Genomic DNA, 23,468 nt, shown 5'->3' on the forward strand with positions numbered 1-23,468 from the left:
ACATACAAGACGATCCATTTCCCAACACCTGTTGACTCGGCAAAGACAAGTCCATTACTAGAAAGGGCGACGTCGACTTGTGTCTTTGTCTCCTCGGTTAGCAAGTCCATACTGGAGAGGGAGAGTTGACACACGACATGTAACTGGCCAATGATGCATCTGTGTTTCCTGCACAGACAACCACCCGCTGACTGGAGTGAGTGTGTTGTTTGATTTTTCAGTCGAAGACGGGCATGTGTGTGTGTGTGTGCGCGCGTGCCTGTGTGTGTGTGTGTGTGTGTGTTTGATTTTTCAGTCGAAGGCGATGCGTGCTGGATTGGCACATCAATTAACCCTGTCCCAGCACCACACCACCAAACCACCACACACACACATACATGCACACACACACACACTCACCATCCCATTACCCAACTACCCACACACACAGGGCCCTGGTTCATTACAGCCACTCAGGGGTCAATCAATGTGAGGGAATGAGGGTAATCTGTGGAGCTCAATACGCTCCTCAGGCAAGGAGGGGAGGGGGAGGGGGTTATTCTAAAGGAAATTGATCATTGGCCATTCAACAATATTACACACAAACACACACACACACACACACACACACACACACACACACACACACACACACACACACACACATTGATCAATCCGGACAGTGCCACCTGCTGTGAGAAAAACATGGGCTGCTGCCTCTGCAGTGCTCACCAATCCACTTAAAGCCCCATTGATGATCACATCTTCAGCCACAGTCACTAGTCAGTGCCGGCCTAGCCACTACATCAAGCCATTATTGAACGCTAGCACTAGCTTTGTCAACTGTGTGTGTGTGTGTGTGTGTGTGTGTGTGTGTGTGTGTGTGTGCACGCGCGCAAGTAAATGCAAAAGTGAACAAGTGTCTAACTGTGGAAACACTTTCAAATATTCAGTTCACATTCAAACACTGTTGCAGGAACATGCATAGGTAGATGTGTGACTAAGTCAGCAATAACAGAAGTTTGAATTATGGGTTGATCTATACACTCGCCTCCAAAATAGTTGTCGCCTACCCATCTATTTGGAATAACAGCTAATAACCTGACTTTCAATTAATCACTTGGCTTCAAAAGTCACTCATATGAAAGCTACAACCCTCTCGAATGAAAATATATGTACAAAAATAAATTTCATGCACCAAAGAAAGATTGACCCTTTAATGAACACAGACAGGGCAGATTTTGACAAGACAAAAGTTTTGTCGCCTATCGAACATAATGTGAAAATGAGCAGATAAGTCACTTCAAAACACTTCAAATACGCAGATCGGGTGTCATACTTAATCACTGGTTCACTCACACCTCTCCAGAAAATCAACGTTGGCCTTAGGTGTATGTTTAGGGTCATTGTAATCATGGAAAGCAACACAATGAAAATCAATGGAGTTCAATGAGAGATGGTGACATATTTGCTATTCGTAGAGCAATAAATGTTTAACTTCATGATGTAATCAATGATAAAAGCCCTCACACACCAGCAGCATGCATGCAGCTCCACATAAGAGCTGTATCCCTCCCATGTTTGACTTTAGACACCATGTATTTTTTCCAAATTCTTCACCTTTAACACCAAATAAGTCTCTCCCACTGTCCTGTCTCAAAAAAGCCAGCCAAGAGTATGTCAGGCCTAATTCTGACAAAAATGAAGGCTAATGGGACTCATACTCTGAAATAAAGATCCGAAGATCAACCATTTTAGAACTGATAGCATCAGAACTATATGGTGTTGGAGATGAAGAATATGAAAAAAGAGAAATGGTGCATAAAGTGAAACATGGTACAGATACAGCTCTTATGAGGAGCTGCATGCATGCTGCAGGTGTTTGAGAGCTTTTGTCATTGATTAAATTATGAAGTTAAACATGTATTGCTCTAAGAATAGCGAATATGTCACCATCTCTCATTGAACTCCATTGATTTTCATTGTGTTGCTTTCCATGATTACAATGACCCTAAACATACACCTAAGGCCAAAGTCGATTTTCAAGAGAGGTGAGAGTGATTCAGTGATTAAGTATGACACCCAATCTGCGTATTTGAAGTGTTTTGAAGTGACTTATCTGCTCATTTTCACATTATGTTCGATAGGCGACAAAACTTGTCTTGTGAAAACCTGCCCTGTCTGTGTTCAATAAAGGGTCAATCTGTCTTTGGTGCATGAAATTTATTTTTGTGCATGCATTTTCATTCGGGAGGGTTGTAGCTTTCATATCAGTGACTTCTGAAGCCAAGTGATTAATTGAAAGTCAGGTTATTAGCTGTTATTCCAAACAGATGGATAGGCGACAACTCTTTTGGAGGCGAGTGTAGATGTGCATACATGTGAGAGAAAAAAAACACAGAGATGCTCTCACACACACATACCTTGATGTCCTTGGTGGCTTTGAGTCCGTAGCCCTCGCCTTCGAAGTTGGTTATTTCGAATCCATCGCAAGATGCCCCACACTCTGCAGCCCAGGTCATCAGCTCCGAGAAGTACTCCTCTCTGTCGCCCTCAAACACCACCGACATGCCTGCAAACACACACACACACAAAATTAAGTCAGTCATATTATGGCCCACATTCATCAGCACTGAGAAGTACCAGTACTTCTCTCTGTCGCCCTAAAACTCCACCGTGTGTGTGTGTGTGTGTGTGTGTGTGTGTGTGTGTGTGTGTGTGTGTGTGTGTGTGTGTGTGTGTGTGTGTGTACCTTTCTGTTTCTTGCGGATCTTCTCCACCAGGGCTCTGATCTGGACATACTCTTCCCACTCCTTACCAGCAGAGGGGGCTGCACTGCTGCACTCTGATGAGGAGAAGAGAGACAAAGGTCAGGTTTTTACCGTCAAACTATGCAGAACTCTATTGAGTAATACTTTATAACTCTATTAAGTAACACTTTACAACTCTATTGAGTAACTACAGCTCTCCTGAGAAACACTTCATTTTATTGGGGTTTTTTTATGTCACGGATGCCAACTAGCAGAGTTTGGCGGTAGAATACAGGTAAAGCTCCCTCCTGAAGCCTTATACAGATACGGTAGCGCTGAGCTATCTGTATGGACCTTTGGCTCAGTGGCATTGAATTGTGTCGCCCATATCAAACTGGAGCATTGTGAAGTTCATGGGTTCAAGTCAAGAGTGGCAGACTGCACAGGAAGACCTCGGTTTCATTTGCATGCATCAACATGTACTATATAAAGCCTGGCTCAAACTTTACGATTGTCGGCCCGATTCTCGGCTGAAAACCCCCCTTACGACAATCGCTGGAACATTAGGGACCATCGCAAGCGATTGTCGGGAAAGATTTCCTCGTCGTGAGCGACGTTCTTAGATAGAACTTTGGCAGCTCAAAGAGTCGCAGATTGCAAATCGTAGAAATCAAACACTGTTTGATATTTGCGACTGGAAATAGAACGTCGGGCATTGTCTCGGTGGTTGCGAGCAGCGACAACATTGACAGTTGCGATTCTCTTCTAGTGTGCGGTGCACCCCGACTCCAAAATCGCACACAATCGCTAGTCGTGTAGTTTGAGCCTGGCTTTATGCACTTATACGGTACATACCTGAACCCAAGCCTACAGTGCAGTACAGGAGCGGTGTAAGTACCTAATGTTACGTGCTGTCTCATACACTGTTACCCCACGAACACATAAGAGGGGGCCAAGCTGCAAAGAGCCGCTGGATTGCCTTCATAGCAAGAGTGATCCAATAGCTTATTATACTAATAAAAGCGACAGAGTATGACCATTAAAACCATAATGCCATCAATCCAATTCTGTTGCCAACTCCTCCATACTAAGTCAATTACTTCCGGTGTCGCTACTGTTGCTTTTGGTGTGTTTGTGCCATTAAACTGTACCTAATCAATGTAGCAGAGGCAATGGCATTAAGCTGGTAAAGTCAAGTCAGTCACTACAGCCAGATGGATATAGTCAGGTGCATTTGACTGCAGAGAGCTGTACTCACTCACACGATATGAAAACATTACCCAAGATATTTCATAATGTAGCCAGGAACCTACACTATTAAACCTGGAGGAAATTAGCTTCTCCCTGGCGAACAGAACAGAGCAAAACAGAAACGATGTCCAAAGGGGAGTAGCAGTGCCCTTCAGGTTAGAGTCATGCTTTATTTCCTTATTTCATACGATACGAGGCCTGCTTGTGTTAGTAACGGCTTTGTTACGACAGCGAAACAAATCCCAAAGCCCTGGCAACAGAGCTTTCAAAAAGTCGCATTGTGCGTATATAACACGACTTGTCACGCTGCTTCAGTAGGATTCAGTAAGGACAGTCCAACACAAAGTATTGGAATGGAACAGATTGTGCGGCTTTCAGTTGGTCTCATCACTTGCACTTCCGTACGAGACGCTGTAGGGTCATTGTTGACGTCTTTAGAAGCAGGCCCAAGGTGGTGCAATCACAGCTAGTGTTACTATTGTGTGAAGTTGGCACATTAATTACTTTTGCAACATGTTTCATTTAAATGGAATGCCTGTATGCATGTTTATTTATAATCCAGCAAAAAAATCATTCTATACATTGGTAAGACTGGCTGTGGTTGCATTGCACCATCTGAAATTAACAGACATTAGGGAGGCACAATCACAGCTAATACCACTATATATTAAATGCACATAGAATCTTCATTTAGAATGGTGTGGGTTTGTGCCCAAGTCTTGGGTTGCAGCTGACGTCATAGTGCTGCCCCCTGGTGGTGATCTACCGCTGCTGGTGGACAACCTGGGCTTGGAGCCATTGAAACCCATTCAAAACTTCATTTTTTCGATCTGACACAGAATATTTTTAATTATACCTAAAGACACACCATGGGACTTGTTTAAAAGCTGAGAACCTCAGCTTTCCATAACTGAAAGCGGTATTTTCCTAGCATCTACCAATCCGAAGGTAGCCCACTTTAAGTGCGGAATTACTTTTCTAAAGATAGCGTTTTGTTTCCTTGGAAACGGACGCGGTTTATGTGTTACGCATACGCTATTTGACTCGGTTTTGCACTATTAAGGATGGATTTCTAATCTTGACATGTTAATGGACAATCTATGCGAATTTCATAATGTGTTTTTATGTGATATGGGAGTAAATGTGTTTACATCCCGTCTGGGATTTGTTAAACTAGCTGGCCCGCTAGTTAGCTAGCAAGTGCTAGGTCTCTACACTACATCATGTCAAAAGTGGAAAGATTTGCCGACACTCAAGGCTGTGGATATAATGAACTGGTTCTGTGAATGTTCTCAGAATGTTTTGCTCTGACAAATTGCTGATATTATAGCATTACATCCAAATCCTGGTGTTTCTTTGTTTATGCTTGGGCCATTGAGACAGATCGATTCTAATATCTATTACTTACTTGCTAGCTAACTAGCGAACTAGCTAACAAATCCCAGACGGGCGTACTGTTAACACATTTTACTCCCATGTTACATAAAAACGCATTTTGAAACTCGCACAGATTGTCCATTAGAATGTCAAGATTAGAAATTCATCCATAATAATGCAAAACCGAGTCAAATAGCGTATGCGTAACACATAAACCGCGTCCGTTTCCAAGGAAACAAAACGCTATCTTTAGAAAAGTAATTCCGCACTTAAAGTAGGCTACCTTCGGATTGGTAGATGCTAGGAAAATACCGTTTTCAGGTATGGAAAGCTGAGGTTCTCAGCTTTTAAACAAGACCCATGGTGTGTCTTAAGGTCTAATTAAAAAATATTCTGTCGAACATCGAACAAAATGTACTTTTGAATGGGTTTCAATGGCTCCAAGCCAGGGTTGTCCACCATTTCAAATTCGCGCGCTCCAGTGAAGGGGCATTCTGACGTAACTGCAACCCAAGAATTTACAACGGCTATCAGCCAATCAGAATCGAGAACCAGACCGCACAGTGTTAGATCAATATTTTTTACTTATTTATCTAAAAAGCATATTCGTTTCTAAGCTATCAAAAAGCAGATCCATTGCTTGTACAGTCAATCTGGAAAGTATTCACAGTGCTTCACTTTTTTCACATTTTATTATCTTACAGCCTCATTCCAAATGCTACAAATTAATCTCTGTTGTCAAAATCATACACAAATTATTCCATTATGACCATGTGATCATGCATCATCTGGCTAGTCAAGCATGGTTGTGGGACTGACATGGTTTGGCGATGTATGGATGCCGTCAACATTGGAAATCTGAATTACACCTAAAGAAGCAGGCATGTCAGCATGCACTGTGACTACAGAAGCAGATCATGATACTCTCCATAGGATTTCATTCAAAACACACACCCATCTATTTTAGCCTGGTGCAGACTCAAAATGTACAATTTCAATGTACTGAAAGGTTGAAACACACACCGATGACCTCCCTTTTAGTCCCTTTTCATTTCGAAATGAAAAAAATGAATGTAGTTGCTGCCAAAGGTGGTTCTACAAAGTATTAAGCAAAGGCTGCGAATACTTTTGTAAAAAATATTTCTTTGTTTTTTATTTTTATACATTTTCAAAACTGTCAAGACAACTTGTTTTTCACATGGTCATAATGGAATAATTTGTGTAGGATTTTGACAACAGAGATTCATTTGTAGCATTTGGAATAAGTCTGTAAGAAAATAAAATGTGAAAAAAGTGAAGCGATGTGAATACTTTCCGGATTGACTGAACATGGAGTAATTCATTTAATAAATGCAAGAATGACAATAGCTGTTGGTTGTACCACCTGACATCTAGTTCAAAGAACTGACAATGACCAAAACGTCACCGACTCTGGAACTAGTTGAAGTCGTGAGGTGCTGGATTTACTATGCAGGAGGTTCATCACTAGACTAACGCAACAGTGTGTGTGGACTTTCTTCTTTTTCTTCAATTTTTTCCCCGATTTAACAGCTGAGCTGCTGTACTCACTCTGCAGGAGTTCTGATATGAGGTTCATCATCTCCTTGGGGGAGACGGTGGCAGCGGTGGCCCCAGACCTCTGAGTCTTCACGCGACTCTTCTTCCCCATCTTCTGTCTGGACCAAGGAGCAGCTTCACTGCAAAATCAAATCAATATCATGTGTTCATATATCGTTATTCATTCATTCATTTACATTCAGGTTATACACAGAGGAGACACTTAGGACACATTTTTCTAATGTAAATGTAAACATCATAATTTATTGTACTCTAGACTCGGAAAGCACAAAAAATATGAACATCTCATCATTTTTTTTTTTTTTAACCAAATACATGGTTTCAGTCTTGATGTTCTTCCAACCCATTTTGTCATGTACGAGTGTGAACAGTTCTACTTCTAACCACAGGAGGGCAGTAGATAACCAGAGTCGCATGTAATTCAGCCACTCTTCATTGTTTGGAAAATGTCATCATTACATCACTAGGATAATTGCAAAAGCACTTCACTTGAAATGTTTGTTCTTTACAGAGGACAGTTTATCATTTGGAATGTGTATGTCTGCACTTAACATAATTTGCACTTAAGAACAGCACTGTAACCAGTGAATGACTTCACAATCAGCAAGTGCCTTTCTCTGATTTCGTGTGTGTGTGTGTGTGTGTGTGTGTGTGTGTGTGTGTGTGTGTGTGTGTGTGTGTGTGTGTGTGTGTGTGTGTGTGTGTGTGTGAGAGAGAGAAATTGAATACTCTTCTGTTGGGGAGCCAGGACTGATCTGAATGGCTGCTACCATACCGGTGTAGGGAGAGGAGAGGAGAGGAGAGGAGAGGAGAGGAGAGGAGAGGAGAGGAGAGGAGAGGAGAGGAGAGGAGAGGAGAGGAGAGGAGACAGCTTCCTGTAGTCTAATGGTCATTTTAAAAAAATGATTCAGAAGAGAAAGACACTTGAAAGACACAGGCTTCAAGAGAGACATCCCCAAAAAAGGCTTCGAATGAGAAAGAAAAATCACAAGAGACACCCTGAAAAATAGCCTTGAGGAGAGAAAGAGACACCCAAAAAGGCTTCAGGAGAGAGAGACATGGGTCTTCGGGAGAGAAAGGCACCACACAAATGGCTCTACTCTACGGGAAGTCAAGCCATCACCTTCCAAACAACACAGGGGCTCCCACTAACAGAGGAGTCAATGAACGCTTTCAACTTCCGTCTCATGGCCATTGCCGCGTGTGCGTGTGTGAACGCGCGCGGATGCGTGTGTGCGTGTGTGTTCGCCCTGATCTTTGAACTAAAGAGCTCTGTAGTAAAAATTCAACAAGCAGGACAGGACAGAAGAGAACAGAGGGGCTGAGTGGACACAAACAACTCCAATATATTCAGAGAAGAGGAGAGAGAGAGAGAGAGAGAGAGAGAGAGAGAGAGAGAGAGAGAGAGAGAGAGAGAGAGAGAGAGCAAGAGGAGAGAGAGAGAGAGAGAGAGAGAGAGAGAGAGAGAGAGAGAGAGAGAGAGAGAAAGAAAGGAGGGGAGAGCGGTGAGAGAAGAGAGATCTCTGATTGGCTCTCAAAATCCTGGCTGTTGGCAACGCTGTTGAAAAAAATATGAATGCGTTCGTTCAAAAGCGCAAGCAGGGCTGCCTATTGATCGATGTATTGAATTCCCACACTCCAAAATGAGCGGGAGGCAAGAGAGTAAGACTGAGGAGGATTATTAGGCACTTCACTAAATCTTCAGTCTGTGTGTGTGTGTGTGTGTGTGTGTGTGTGTGTGTGTGTGTGTGTGTGTGTGTGTGTGTGTGTGTGTGTGTGTGTGTGTGTGTGTGTGTTTCAGCAGTGCCACATCAGCTTCATATGAAGAAGAAGCTTCAAGACCACTTCCATCTTAAAGGGACACTGTGCAGGAAATGGTCAAAAAAGGTACTGCAACTATGCTGCTCATTGAAACTGTGCTGCCTGTTGCCAAATTTGATCTTTACATGAAAGTTGACTTAGTAATAAACAAATATTTTCTAGTATGGTCCAAGTACAGTCATTTTTGCAGCTAAAAATGGCTATTTTTGGAAATTCAAAATGGCGGACCATGGAGAAGATCCCCCTTTTCATGTATGAAAAGTGCAATTTTTCCAGTCATAATGAATACCTAGAATTTGATGGTGGTGGTAAGTATTCATGAAAAAGGTAACATTAGTGAATGGGCAGCATAAATTCTGGAAATAAACAACAAAAAATCTCACACAGTGTCCCTTTAACATTAGCTTACCCCAAAGATCATTACAAAAGTCGAAATTTCACTCAGGACTCAAACAGTTTTATTGTCAAACATGTTGCCATATTAGAAAAAAATGTCTTTTGATTGAAGGATTAATGTGTGTGAAGTGTTTGAGTAATATTGTCCAGTCCAACATCTGAAGACACCTTACAGCACAGACGTGAGCTTAAAGGGGTATGCCACTATTTTGGGGCTTAATACAGTTAAAATCGTTCGCCAGGGTTTATATAGGTGTTAAAGTGTCTTATTTTTCATGTAAGCCGTTGTCTTGTTTTTAAGACAAGTTGAAAGAGGGAGCATGACGCTAACCTAGTGAAAGTCAATGGATCCGTGTAGCATGTAGCAATGCTACATGGATGCATTGACTTTCACTAGCTTAGCGACATACTCCCTCTTTTAACTTGTCTTAAAGCAAGACAACGCTTCACATGAAAAATAAGACACTTTACCACCTTTATAAACCCCAGCCAACGATTTTAACTGTATTAAGCCCCAAAATAGTGGCATACCCCTTTAAAGGGACAGTTTGGTCAATTTCAACATGCAGTTGTAATGCTCACACTACCCTGGACTTGTCAGTGCCTGAGATTTTTTTTTTCTTCTTCTTCAGCCGTTTCCGAGATCCTGGTCATTGTAATGGGGGCAGCTCTTTGTTTACATTTCAAAAAAACATTTTTATTTATTCACAAAAACATCCAAAAGGTTATAAAACATCAGCAGACAACTAGCAAACAGCAGTACCTTTTGGGAAAATATTTGGAGTTGACCTATGTTTCATTTTTTAAAAATGTAAACAAACGCTGCCCCCATTAGAATTGCTCATATCTCGGAAAGGGCTGAGCCGAAAAATGTGGCATCACCAGGTACTGACAAGTCAAGGGTAGCGTGAGCAATACAACTGCATGTTGAAATTGACCAAACTGTCCCTTTAAAGGGACACTGTGCAGGAAATGGTCAAAAAAGGTACTGCAACTATGCTGCTCATTGAAACTGGGCTGCCTATTGCCAAATTTGATCTTTTCATGAAAGTTTACTAAATAATAAACTAATATTTTCTAGTATGGCCCAAGTAGAGTTATTTTTGCAGCTAAAAATGGCTATTTCTGGAAATTCAAAATGGCGGAACATGGAGAAGATCCCCCTTTTCATGTATGAAAAGTGCAATTTTTGCTGTCATAATGAATACTTAGAATTTGATGGTGGTGGTAAGTATTCATGAAAAGGGTAACATTAGTGAATGGGTAGCATGAATTCTGGAAATAAACAACTAAAATACTAACACAGTGTCCCTTTAAGTACTTGCCAGTGCCTGGTACTAAGAGTCAAAGGTAGTGTGAGAAATGCAACTGTGTGTTGAAGTTTGTGTGGAATTCTCCTTTAGCTACGTCATTCCACACACACATCGATACTCATGTATTACATACTTGTGTGTAACTCAAGATAGAGATATTTTAAACTTGGAGTGGAAACCTAAGACATCATATTGCATAAACCCTTCCAGCAGCCTAAGGCCTTGCATCGCCTAAACACATACTGTATACATTCTATTGACAGATGTCACTCAGCGACAGTAGAGAGTAGAGACGTGTCAAAAGCGAAGAGCCACAGCAAGCAAGAGATATCAGGAAGAGTTCAACAGGCCTGAATAGGAACTTTTAGACTGATAATTGTCAGTATACAATTCCTTGGCCGGACGAACCAGACACTCGGTTGTGATTGGTGTGCCCAGTCTGGAGCCTGTTGTGGTGATCTGACAAGGACCGAGGTTAGACCAACTCGATAGACAAACATGTTTTTGGCCCACAACGCTGATTCGTCTAGTTTACTAGGCTAATAATGATTCCTGCCTGTAAAACCAAACTCAAAAGTGCAAGGGCATGATTTCAATCTGAAGCATGGTGCTTAATGATGAGTCAGATTTTAAGCATGGGCTGTCAGGTTAACTGGACTCCTTCAGGTTAACTGCCCATGTCAAGGGTTAAAGAGGCATGGAAAAGCACACAGTCAGCCTATTCATTGATTAATGTTTAATCATGATGATGATGAGCCAGGAGATTAAAATAGACTAGGTATTAGGAGCGCAGTACTTGTTCAGCCTGTGTGTGTGTGTGTGTGTGTGTGTGTGTGTGTGTGTGCGTGTGCATCATGTGTGCATGCGTATGGGGTACCGTGTTGGTGTGTGCGTCTCTGCACATGTGTCTCTCAATCACTTAAAGCAACTGAACAGTGCATTAAAAGCCTATATTAAATCTACCAGTACATCAAGTAGGTCAGTTATGCTGTGGAACTGCCTCATCCTACTTTCTTTTGTTGACCTTATTTTAGTGCAATGGAACTTCCCGGTCTCCGTAGCAACAGTCCCATGTGATTTTATTGTGCAGGATCACGTGTGGCTTGCAAAGGCAATGCTGAGAGGATCCAAGTCAGGATGCATAATTGGTCTGCTATAACCGCCTCTCTGACTTAATGTATGGAAAACACATTGTGTAACCAAGAAAATGGGACTGAATCTGACAGCAAGCGCAGAACCTGACAATCTAATGTAGGTAGTGTTCGAGTTGTAAAATCAAAGCAGGGTGGATGGTCAGAGATTAATTCTGATTATTGGGGGTTCGGGGGGTTCTCCCCCGAGAAAATTTTGAAAATGTAAGCTTAGCTGTTAAAAGTGCAATTACTTTTAACACACTACGTGAAGAAGAGAGGCCTGTTTTAGAGGGGGATAATTTTTGACCGTTTTCATTGAGGGGGATGAATTTAGACCATTTTCATTGTTGGGGGGAACTCGAGCCCTGAATGTAGGCCACTGAAAGGCGAAGACCTTTTAGGGCAATGTTACAAGCATCTTGGACTGAAACACCACATTGGGACTAGGCCAGTCAAGGAGTTAAGTTGCATTTTAGAGGCTAATTACAATTTTGGCCTAATACCTGCTATTATGAGAAAAGAGGCAAAACAAGATAACACTGGTGGTATCGTGTTGCACTGTTGTGAGTGGTAGTACTAACCTTATTACTTATCCACTATCTCCACTGCCCTTAAAGGGAAAGAACGTTTTTTTTTGCATGTGGGGCCTTATTTCTGGAATAAAACACATCACTCTACACACCCATACCACTTTTTTCCCATTTGGTGCAGTTTGGAAGATTTTGTGTCAGACGGTATCCACTCAACGGTAGCCGTAGGGGCAATATTACCAAGCCCATAAATGAGTTGTCCCCACTTTTTAAACGTTGTACAGTTGTGCCATAGTCGAATCAAACATGTACCGCGTCTGTCACACCCCCGCCTACTTTAAGTCATTTATTTCTGAAAACTGCAACGAAGGCGGCGCCGTGACGTCATCGGCTAGCGACACCATTTATTCTGACAGCAGGCTGTTGAGCTTCATTCGCTCGCTCAATCAGCTAGGACTGCAAAACGCTTGTAAACATTTGCACTTTGGTCCCTCTATGATAACTGACGCAGTGACCCTCAGAAGACCCTTGTTGAAGACCAGCTTTGTTCTACTTTTGAATTTACCCCATGCTCAATTTCAGCAGAGAAGCTCTACCTGGTCTCATCGGGAGACCGATCCCAAAACAAGACCCAAAACAAACAGGGTAAACTCACCCTCAAAACTACAGTACCAAACACTTCAGTGAAGTGTTCCCCATCTCCCATTTCTCTCCTGTTCAACACTGTAATCAATGCATTCCGGAGGACAAGTATACAGCGCTCTCGCATATGATGCAGTCCAGAAATAAACACTGGATAAGTCGATCAGGGTTAAATGGTAAATGATGCAGAGTAAAGACATTCAGTATCATGTTTAAATGCACCACATCCCTGCATGAAAACAGAAGCTTAGACTACACCATACCACCAGCACAGTCCTTAAAACTGCAAAGGGTCAATGCTAAATCAATACACTGCATCACACTTAGGCCTGTGGCTTTAGATAAAACTGCCGGCTAAAAGAGTCAGTTATTTAGGCACAGGGTATTGGTTACAGTCCCTGGAGCCGTGTGGGGTTAGGTGCCTTGATCAAGGGCACTTAAGTCATGGATGAAGCAGTAGGGACACACGCACCACATTCTTCCAATTAGTCAGACTTAAAAGGTGCACTGTGTAATATTTGTAATACTTTATTTCCAGAATTCATGCTGCCCATTCCCAAATGTTAGCTTTTTTTCCACAAATAATACTTGCCACCACAATTAAATTCTAAGTATTCATTATGACTGGGAAAATTACTCTTTTCATAATGGTAAATATTAGTGCATTACTTAGTAAATATTCATGAAAATATCAAATCTGGCAATAGGCAGCTCGGTTTCAAAGAGAGGCACAGTTGCAATACCTACTCTGGCCACAATCCTACACAGTAGGGATGCAAACGATTAATCGATTAATCGACTTTAATCGATCAATGCATTAATCGATTAAAAAACATTAATCGCAATTAATCGATAATTCAACTGACAAGAGACCCAGGTGAAATGGGCATGTGAAGAGTGTGTGAAGAGCGGTGTGAATAGTTGGAATAATTAAATTACCTTTGGATTAATGAATTGAAATAGAATTAATTTAAATGTGATTTTTTTTTTCCGAGAAACATTGAGATTTCGGGGGGGGGGGAAATGCCGCTCATCAATTAATCGTAAGTCGATCGATAAGACTATGAACTAATGATAAATGAATTAATCGATAATTTACATACCTACACACAGTGCATCTTTATGGGTCATACTGCATTACCGGCCAGTGCAGTACTTTCTTCTAAAATGTGCCAAAATGTTCCTTGCTCTGTTTGGGGACCTCAAACACCCCACCTCTCTAACATTTCTACTAATGTAGCAAAACATATTAGCTTTGCATACTGCAAGAGTGGTCAAACATGGATTGAGTAACTTATAAGACCAGTTCTATTTTAAACAGAGAACTTCAACCAGCTTAAGCTAATGCAAGCAAACAAAATAGGTATAATCTAATACTAGCTAGCTCTTGAACTTAAAATTAAGTTTAAAAAAAGATTTCTAAAAAAGGAAAAGCTAGGAGGTTTCAGGGTCAGTAGACTGTGGACACACACACACACGCACGCGCACGCACACGCACACGCACACGCGCACACGCACACACGCACACGCACACGCACACGCACACACTTTCCTCTGAAAAGCTCTGGGTGGGTCTCCTAAGTCAATTTGATAATAATAATATACCAGCACCAGCAGCACATGAATGTTCTACTAAATCTTTCAACATAATCAGGATCATCACTTTGTCATGACTAGATTAGACCTATTTTCAAAGCTACAGCTCTGGCCTTATACTCCTGTGGGGCGTTAAAACCAGGGAAGGCCACTGGGGAGCGTCTAAAAATTGTTATTAAAAATGAGATAAGCCCGCTGTGTGCATCCCTCAAATCCGGAGCATCTAAAATTGTTATTAAAAGTGATGTAAGACCTTTGCTGTGACTCAAACAGCTAAAGGCGCCGTACACTTTACACTGAGGACCCGGGTTCGATTCTGGCCTGAGGTTATTTCCAGATCCTCGCCTATCTCTTTCCAGTCACTCTCCAACTCACCTGTCTGAATAAAGGCATAAAATTAAATATATATTTTTTTGAAAACCTAACATAAACCTAGACTAGTGTAACCAGATAGCCTAGTAAACTAGCCCCACCCGCCAACGGGCAGAATTATTTTTGCCTGCGAGTGCGTCTAGCCTCGGACAATGCCCCAATGCCCTGAATCTGGCAGACCAATCACAAAAGCAGGAGACTTGTTTTGAATCTTTGGATGCAAAGCAGACAGGATTTGAGGGAGTGACGACAAAGAAAGCGCTGGCCAATAGGCACAGGCACAGCTTGAAAAACAACGTGTTGTTTCCATCAACAATCTCTCCATGTGTCATTCATCGCGGCCAGACTAATTTACATATTTAATCTCACATTTAGTCTGGTTTATCAGGCTAGTATCTTAAACCAGGCATATTAAAAGTGATATAAGCCCGTAATGCACTCCTCCCAATGGCAGAACAATGTAGTGCAGTGTACAGTAGACCACTGCTGAATTACGCTGCCAGATTACACTGATGAGATGAGCATGCAGTGTTAAATCTCAACACTCACTCTCGAATGCTCCTCCTATAGACACACGCACACACACACACCAGTTGGCATGTAAGCAAGCCTGGCAATGGCATCACATGACTTTTCTGTGTGTGTGTGTGTGTGTGTGTGTGTGTGTGTGTGTGTGTGTGTGTGTGTGTGTGTGTGTGTGTGTGTGTGTGTGTGTGTGATGGCACAGCACAGTACAGGACAGGGAAAGGGAAGGGCAAGGGGGAACACGTTGCATGCCTACTAGTCCTACAGTCACTGACTGATGCAAGCACACATGTTGCAGCAACTGCCTGCCTTGCCTTTGTGGTCTCAGCTGTTCCCGCCTTTCAGCCAGGAGTAGTCTACAATACTGCCTCACTTCTCCTGAGGAAAGGAAAGGAACTGAACCAGTGCATAGGTTACCGTAGCAGTTGCAAACAAATAGTGGAGGTATCGCATTAACTTTTTTTTTTCCAAATGTACATCAAAATGCTCTATCATAAAGCCATAGCTTTTCAAAAGTTGAGAAGAAAAATTGTGCATATCCCTGGTCAAGGTGCCGGATTGACAGAGAATCTGAACAAGTCTGACAGGCGCACGAAGATGCATCTATGCACTCTGCCGCCTTGTGGACAAAGCAGGGAATATCAATTTAAGGAATGAGTTTCAGACGGACGGACAGACAGCCAGACAGACAGACGGACGGACATACCCTCTTTTAGAGATGCTAGGAGGACGCATCTAAAAAAAGACCTCGATAGTCGAAATGGAGTTCTACCATGGAATAAATGACAAAAGCATATTTCATATGCGTGGACCTTGTGAGGGCCAGAACCTTGCCATCCAAGGGCCGCTTCTGGTCCCAGGGCCTCCATTTAAATAGCCCTGAGATACAGGTTGCAATAACAGGCAGAAAATCTGTCCCTGCCCGTCTTCCCATCTGCCTCTCTATATGTCTGCCTATCAAGTCTGTCTGCAGAGTGGATCGGAAGCATGCATGCAGCAGCAGGAGGAAATGAGGTCTGCATTCTAGGCAGATGACACACACACACACACACACACACACACACACACACACACACACACACACACACACACACACTTCTGTCCATTCAAACAGTAACTTCATTGTATACTGCTCACCTCAATCAACACATGCATGCAATTAATGCCTATGATTGAGCCTTGAACTCCCTCACTGTCCTGTCGGGCCAATGAATGACCACACATTTGGTTCATTTGGCAATGTTGGTTTCCAATGGCTTCTAGGTAATAAAGATCCTGTATAAGATACTGCACTCACACTATTCTACATGGCTTGTTCTACTGTACTTCAAGCAGCTGGCCTCTTTTCGTGTGCCAATTACATTCCGCTACACTGTATCTGACACAGCCACAGATTTCCGAGGTAACTGACCATCATTTAGTTTCTAATAATAGCGTCGGTTTTGGCTAAACCAGTAGCTATAGTATAGACTTGCAACAAATCACGCCCCAACTCACACACTCGCAGTGACATGCAACAGAAGACACCCGAATTCAGTAAACTTGGGAGTCTACAAATAGATTTAGGACATCACTTTTCAAGGCTCTGAATCACCACGCCCAATAAGTGAACCATTTGAGGGATTATCTAGCTAGGAGCTAACACAGTGCACACGCAAGCTAGCTGGCTTGCTAGCGCGTAATAAACTTTGGCTATTTAAAGGATGGCAGCAGCTTAGCCAGTTTGTTAGCTAAGCTAGTTTGGGTTTCATAGGAAGCTACATCGCAAAAGAGCTAGCAACTTGTTAGCTGGCTAGACTGACTTGCAGCTTTGCGTCAATCAGCACAATGAAAGTATGATTCAAGGGCCTTCTGCCATGTTCAACCTGACTCATGTTTAGAACAGACATGCATGATACTTAAATTGTCTTACAAAACTACCTTATAATTACCAGCAACGATTCCTCCTGTCACTCTTCTCTCAATCCACTTCCACACGGAGACCGCTCAACCTAAACCCATTCATATCGCCAACGCCCCCTACAGAAGACTACAACATTCCAATTGGATGGTGTAAACTTAGCACCCGCGTCACGAGTGCGTGTTGTGTTATTTAATTGGCTGATAGAGCAACATGTGCGACTTAAACATGTTCTCATTGGCTATGTATGGGAAACTCCTAAATATTTTTTTTTCTCATGCATTTGTGCGCAGCTATTGGAGGAAGGGAGGCCGCCCCGTTTTAGCTGCGTTTCATTGGTCGCTCCCACACGCCTTTTTTTCCAAGTTTGGCTTCATTGTACATGTGTCAAAATCAACAGTGTTCTTTATGGAAATGAGGGTGTGAAGGACCATACATGGTAATAACAAAAACGTGTGAGCAACAACAACAAAAAACAACTTTCAAATAGATAGGGCTTTTTGTTAACCCCATCACTGTTGTCTTTGATTTTCCTCTGCATGTGATGCTTTAGGTTTTCTGTTCCCAAAACAATCCTCATTTCCAGCAGCCATAATTATGCTCATACTGTAGGCCTTGTGCCCTGCCCATGCATAACAGGAATTTCGAAAGAAGGCTGAGAGAGACAGCACAGCACAAGTTGTGATATAATGTAATACATAATTTATTGTTTCAGAACTACCTGTACACTGTAGGAGACACAACTTATTACCTGCCTCTTGCCATCTCATATACTCTTACACAACTTATGGTCATGCCCTAAATATTTTCCAGAGGCTCACAGTCTTCAAGCATCAAGAGTTGGAGGTGGAAACTTGACTTGCATGGGTTTATAATAGTGTCTCTGTTGTCTGAAGCTTGTTACGAGGTTCGCTGGGTTCAGGATACCGAAAGGAGTGACCACCACTCCAAAACATCAACACAAGCCAAACAGGCTGCAACCTTTTATCTGCGTGATTAATGGGTTACTTTCATCAACCAGGCATCCCACACAAATGTGTTACTGTTCAATCACATTAGCTAGTGTGTGTGTGTGTGTGTGTGTGTGTGTGTGTGTGTGTGTGTGTGTGTGTGTGTGTGTGTGTGTGTGTGTGTGTGTGTGTGTGTGTGTGTGTCTGTCTGTGTGTGTGTGTGTGTGTGTGTGTGTGTGTGTGTGTGTGAGAGAGAGAGAGAGAGAGAGAGAGAGAGAGAGAGAGAGAGAGAGAGGGAGAGAGAGAGAGAGAGAGAGAGAGAGAGATGGTTTTGGGCAGACTAGGCAATTGCCATCAAAAATTATTCAAATGAGCCCTATATCTATATTTCGCCTAGGGCCCCTAAAGGGCTTGAACCACATGGTGTGTGTGTGTGTGTGTGTGTGTGTGTGTGTGTGTGTGTGTGTGTGTGTGTGTGTGTGTGTGTGTGTGTGTGTGTGTGTGTGTGTGTGTGTGTGTGTGTGTGTGTGTGTGCGTGCGCGCGCGCGTGTATGCACGCTCATACTATGTGCTTTTCCTCAAGTGTTTCCTGGACATGTTTGTGTCTAGGTCTGAGTACTGAGTTTCAGACTGCAGATCTTGCCCAAAGTTTTCTTTTCATTTCCAACTCTTTTTTTTTCATACTGTTCCTGCAGTACACAATGTTGTCCTGCAGATGGCGACATTGTACCTTCGTAGAAATGGGCAGGTGGCCCAAGAAAACGACAAGACACAAAAGCAGGTGTGTATTTAATTTTTAATTGTAAATACTTTAAAGAGGATCTATTCCATTTGAGCGAAGCTCTCTTCTGATGCTAAAATATCAGTCTATTCTGCGATACATTATGAAAAATAGCCTATATGATTTCATGCCAGCTAAAGACTCTATACAGGGATATTTACATAGCCAACACTGTATATCTGAGGATACAAGTTTACTCAATATTATCAAGTGACAGCCTAAAACAGAACATTGAATTAATCGCAAGCTTATCACCACACCACTGTTACAAAAGAAGCAGTGCATTTGAATGAAAATATAACAAAATAATATCAATTAAACATTGTGCTTTCAAATGAACAAATATAAAAAGTCAGTAGTTGTGTATCTACTATCAATTAAAAAGGTCACTTTTCCAAAATATGTTTTTCAATATATGAGTGTATTTACATTTGTGTTTGAGGTGATTTTTTTAAACATCACAGCAAGTTCTGAACATCAGAATGCACACTGTTTGATGAACAGTATATGACTTCAAATCCAATTCAAATCATATAACATTCTTTTTCACATATCCTATGTCAAATGACATGATTTCTTCATTCATCAAATGATTGCTGCTCATTTTGTCTACATGTTTATTACTTTAGACATTACGTTATAGTAGCAGACCTTACACGTCGTACAGTATCTCACTACCAAAACCACCTGCTGCATCTTGCATCTCTTCATGGATAAATACAGTATATCCAAATGCCCCATAAACTCATTTTATTTGCAGCCATGTAATACAGACTGGTCCCTTTAACCACAAACAGACCACATTTATGACATCAATCAATCAATCAATCAAAAATTGGGCCTGGGTGTATCCACTCCAATTCTGAATTGGTAAGTACCAGTAGGTTTTGTTGATCAGGTCGTTTGAGCGCTGGTTAAAGTAGCCTATGTACGTAGATGCAGAAAGTGTCCTTGGCAGTGCCTTTGACATACAGTCTGAAACAGGGCTGGACTGGTCATCTGGCATAGAGGGCCAACACTCCTCAGGGGTCAATGCAGTCGCTGTTGTTGACCGGCCTACAATTTAGAGGGGCGACGCATTAGTCCATCTCCAAAATAGACAGAGTGAGTCAATCAGGACATTCAGGCTACTATATGAAAGTGGCCTGTACAGTATTTGTGTGTGGGGCCGGTTTAAGACAGCAACAAAAAATGCCAGGGCCGTATGTTGGTCCAAGTCCAGCCCTGGTCTGGAACCTTGGGGTCTTCAGGCCAAGCAGACAACAAGACATGAACAATATGCCCCATCCACAGTAAACAATATGCCCCATCCACAGTGAACTGTATGCCCCATCCACAGTGAACTATATGCCTCATCCACGGTAAACTATGCCCCATCCACGGTGAACAGCATGCGCAGTGATGAAGTGCCCTTGCTGACAACTCACCAATACACACAACAAGATTCTCCTCTTTACAAAGCTCACTCCCACAGGTCTCAGGTATACACAGCTCATCGTATACAGTATATTATTGCACTTCATGTGTCCTAAGCTATATCACACTATTCATGAGCTACGTACATACTGTACATACAGTGTGTGCCTAATGTATTGTATGTATTTACACTGACTTCAGTAATGACACTGCAAAAACTCAGCAAAGACATTGATCAAATGAATTTTCTAAGACACTGTTAGCAATACAGATATAACACATAGCGGAGTGACCACAGAGGGCTTGGGGAAGACGTAGCTATTAAGTGATCATCCACAATTAGAGTTTTGAGTTAGTTTGACTGTCTTCATGGGATGAAAACATCTCATGACAAATGCAATACCCAACAGAAATCACACAAACAGCACATAAACAGCACATGGACTTGGGCTGAAATCGCATATGTTGCACCCATTAGTGGTTGGTTTGATGTAAAAAAGAATGGCCTGACATTAGATGCCAGTGACATGGCTTGCCTACAGTAAATGATTTAGGTGTTTTCTACGGCGATGGTTTTGTAGTAGAAATAGACAGATAGGATAGATAGGATTTTTACACAGTGCACAGTGTAAGTGAGTGTACTAGTCACGTGGCTGGTGAACACACAGGTTAATGAGAACAGTCCTCAATAAAGAACTCATGGCTTAACAAAGTCCTTAACAAGTGCTTACACGATGCACCAAAGCTGCATTCATATCATTGCTTTTATTATCCTGGTCCACACCGAGTGGAGCGGAGTGCAATAGGTGGTAGAATGGATCATATGGACATTTCAATGAGATGTTCAGTCCCAATCCCAGCCACTGTACCAAGACATAAATGGCAACATAGTTGCTACAGTTCAAATAATCAGATGTGCCCATAATCTGCGTTACTACAAATCCACACAAAACAGCACAGTGCACCTTTAACATGAGTCGATACAGGTCTAACTGTCTGGGCATGTCAACATTTAGACATGTACTGTACCACCAAATCTATTGACTGGTACCACCAAAGCTCTGGAACTGATCACTGTTTCAGTGATGCCACAGCTTACACATATCAAGCAGCAGCCAGTGGCTGAATATTTCTGTGTATCTCAGCCGGTTACCTCATGCCAAAGTCCAACTGCAAGCATCTCAAGATGATGTTAAAAATGAAACGTGAAGCTCTAGACATGACACATGAGTTGAACGTGAACCTTACCAACTTGTAGAAAGTGGGAAAGTGAAGCCTAGAACCACATACAGAGCCTGCAGACAAGCTAAAGCAGAGCATATTGTGAACACACAACAGGATTGCATTTATGCAACCCCCGTGCAATGGGTCAGTCACACAAGTGCTCCTGGGGAGCAGCAGGGGGCAGGGGGCAGTACCATGCTCAGGGTACCTGCCCTAGCTATGCAGGAGGATGGGCAGAGTTTTGGTTACTCACCTCTTGGTACAGTATATGGCTTCACTGTCTGCTCAACTCAACCTTGCTTAGCAGTGTTGACAGAACGAAACTGTATTGCTGATGTGGGGGATTTCAAGTCCTATCACTACACTTCACTCATCAACTTCAGATTGCCGATCTACTCTATTGAAACGTTCACTCTAGACTCAAGATGGAGATCGAGACTGAGTCATTTACAGGACTGATCAGGTTCACTGACTGATCAAAGTCAGTTTCCCATGTTTGTTCTTGGTTGTTTGGGTTGGGCAAATGTAGTACACTATGTGTAGTACATTACGACATCATTTTTCTGCTATCATTAACAATTTCCCTGAGTGGTGCTTAGCCTATGACCAATGGTACAACAATGGGAAAGCAACCACTGGCCAGCATTGTAATTATATTGCTTAGTTTGATGTACACAAGATACTACTGTGGTCATGATCAGTTAAAAAAGGGAAAGGGAGTAATTTAACATTACACACACACACACACACACACACACACACACACACACACACACACACACACACACACACACACACACACACACACACACACACACACACACACACACACACACACACACTTCCCTTCTACAAAACTCAAATTAAACTCTCTCTGGTACTAAACTTGATGATAACATTAAGATAGGGTACATGGCCATTCTAAAAAACAAAAAATAGCGCCATGTCTGTTCTCTGTGACTGCCATTATTATTAGTGTTTCATGGGTATTGCAAGCTTTCAGCAGCAGTAAACAAAAGTAAACAGCACAGAAACATTTCTTGGATAATTCATGTAGGCTATGTAGGCTTTGCCTATTCTTCAAGGACTGGTGAGCATATGCCGAACCTCTGGAAAACATGTTGAACAGAATCTGTTCTAGAACAGATCGCGACACAGTGTTCCATCCCATCCTATAGGGTTAGAGTTGGAATGGCAGATTATTGGTCAAAACTATCTAGCAGCCCACACTAACACCTCTCTTTTTAGGTACTGTAACTCTAAACAACTGTATTGATCTGAGCTCACTTGATCGCAGATGCTATGCTGTGTGTGCACGAGTGTGTGTGTGTGTGTGTGTGTGTATATATATGTGTGTATATATGTGTGTGTGTGTGTGTGTGTGTGTGTGTGTGTGTGTGTGTGTGTGTGTGTGTGTGTGTGTGTGTGTGTGTGTGTGTGTGTGTGTGTGTGTGTGTGTGTGTGTGTGTGTGTGTGTGTGTGTGTGTGTGTGTGTGTGTGTGTGTGCACACGTGTGTGTGTGAGTGTTTGTGCAGTGCATGTGTGTGTCTCTCTTTTTGTATGTACATCTGTCAGGTGAGGTGAGGTGAGGTGAGTGTGCACATTTGTGTTCGGTGGCTGCTTTGAGGGGGGAACAGGAGACAGGCCAGCGTGAGCCCCGCTCAGAACGACCGCTCAGGAAACAGCCGAGCTCTGAGATGAAGGTTGTCTCTCTTCTCATCTGTCTTCCTGAGGCGGGAAAAAGCAGAAGAGGAAGTGGAGGCTATTTGTGTCTCTCTGAGTGCTCTGCTATGCTGTACTGTTTTGGGCTATGTTATGTTAGAAGCAGGTCGTGGGTGGTGGGGGTCCCTGGATGCTAATGGCCCATGGAGGTTGGGGATCCTGGGTGGTAGGGCTCCTGGGTGAGAGGTATTAGGGGACCATGGATGTTACGG

General features: G+C 42.4%; 1 protein-coding gene across 2 annotated transcripts in view; it reads right to left on the minus strand.

The window, feature by feature from the left end:
- Positions 1-17,277, minus strand: part of setd3 (SET domain containing 3, actin histidine methyltransferase) — a 54,914-nt gene extending 37,637 nt beyond the window's left edge. Inside the window, exons 1-4 of one of the 2 annotated variants that reach the window (XM_063183956.1) lie at positions 17,184-17,277; positions 6,927-7,054; positions 2,732-2,824; positions 2,403-2,551 (exon numbers count right to left, since the gene is read on the minus strand). In XM_063183956.1, the coding sequence (XP_063040026.1) occupies positions 2,403-2,551; positions 2,732-2,824; positions 6,927-7,026 (342 nt within the window). In that variant the 5' untranslated portion in view covers positions 7,027-7,054; positions 17,184-17,277. The remainder of the gene's footprint in view (positions 1-2,402; positions 2,552-2,731; positions 2,825-6,926; positions 7,055-17,183) is intronic. The other variant, XM_063183957.1, reaches the window with a different exon arrangement.
- Positions 17,278-23,468: the final 6,191 nt, after the last annotated feature.

Source organism: Engraulis encrasicolus, chromosome 19 (assembly GCF_034702125.1).
Source record: "Engraulis encrasicolus isolate BLACKSEA-1 chromosome 19, IST_EnEncr_1.0, whole genome shotgun sequence".
Taxonomy (NCBI): Eukaryota; Metazoa; Chordata; class Actinopteri; order Clupeiformes; family Engraulidae; genus Engraulis; species Engraulis encrasicolus.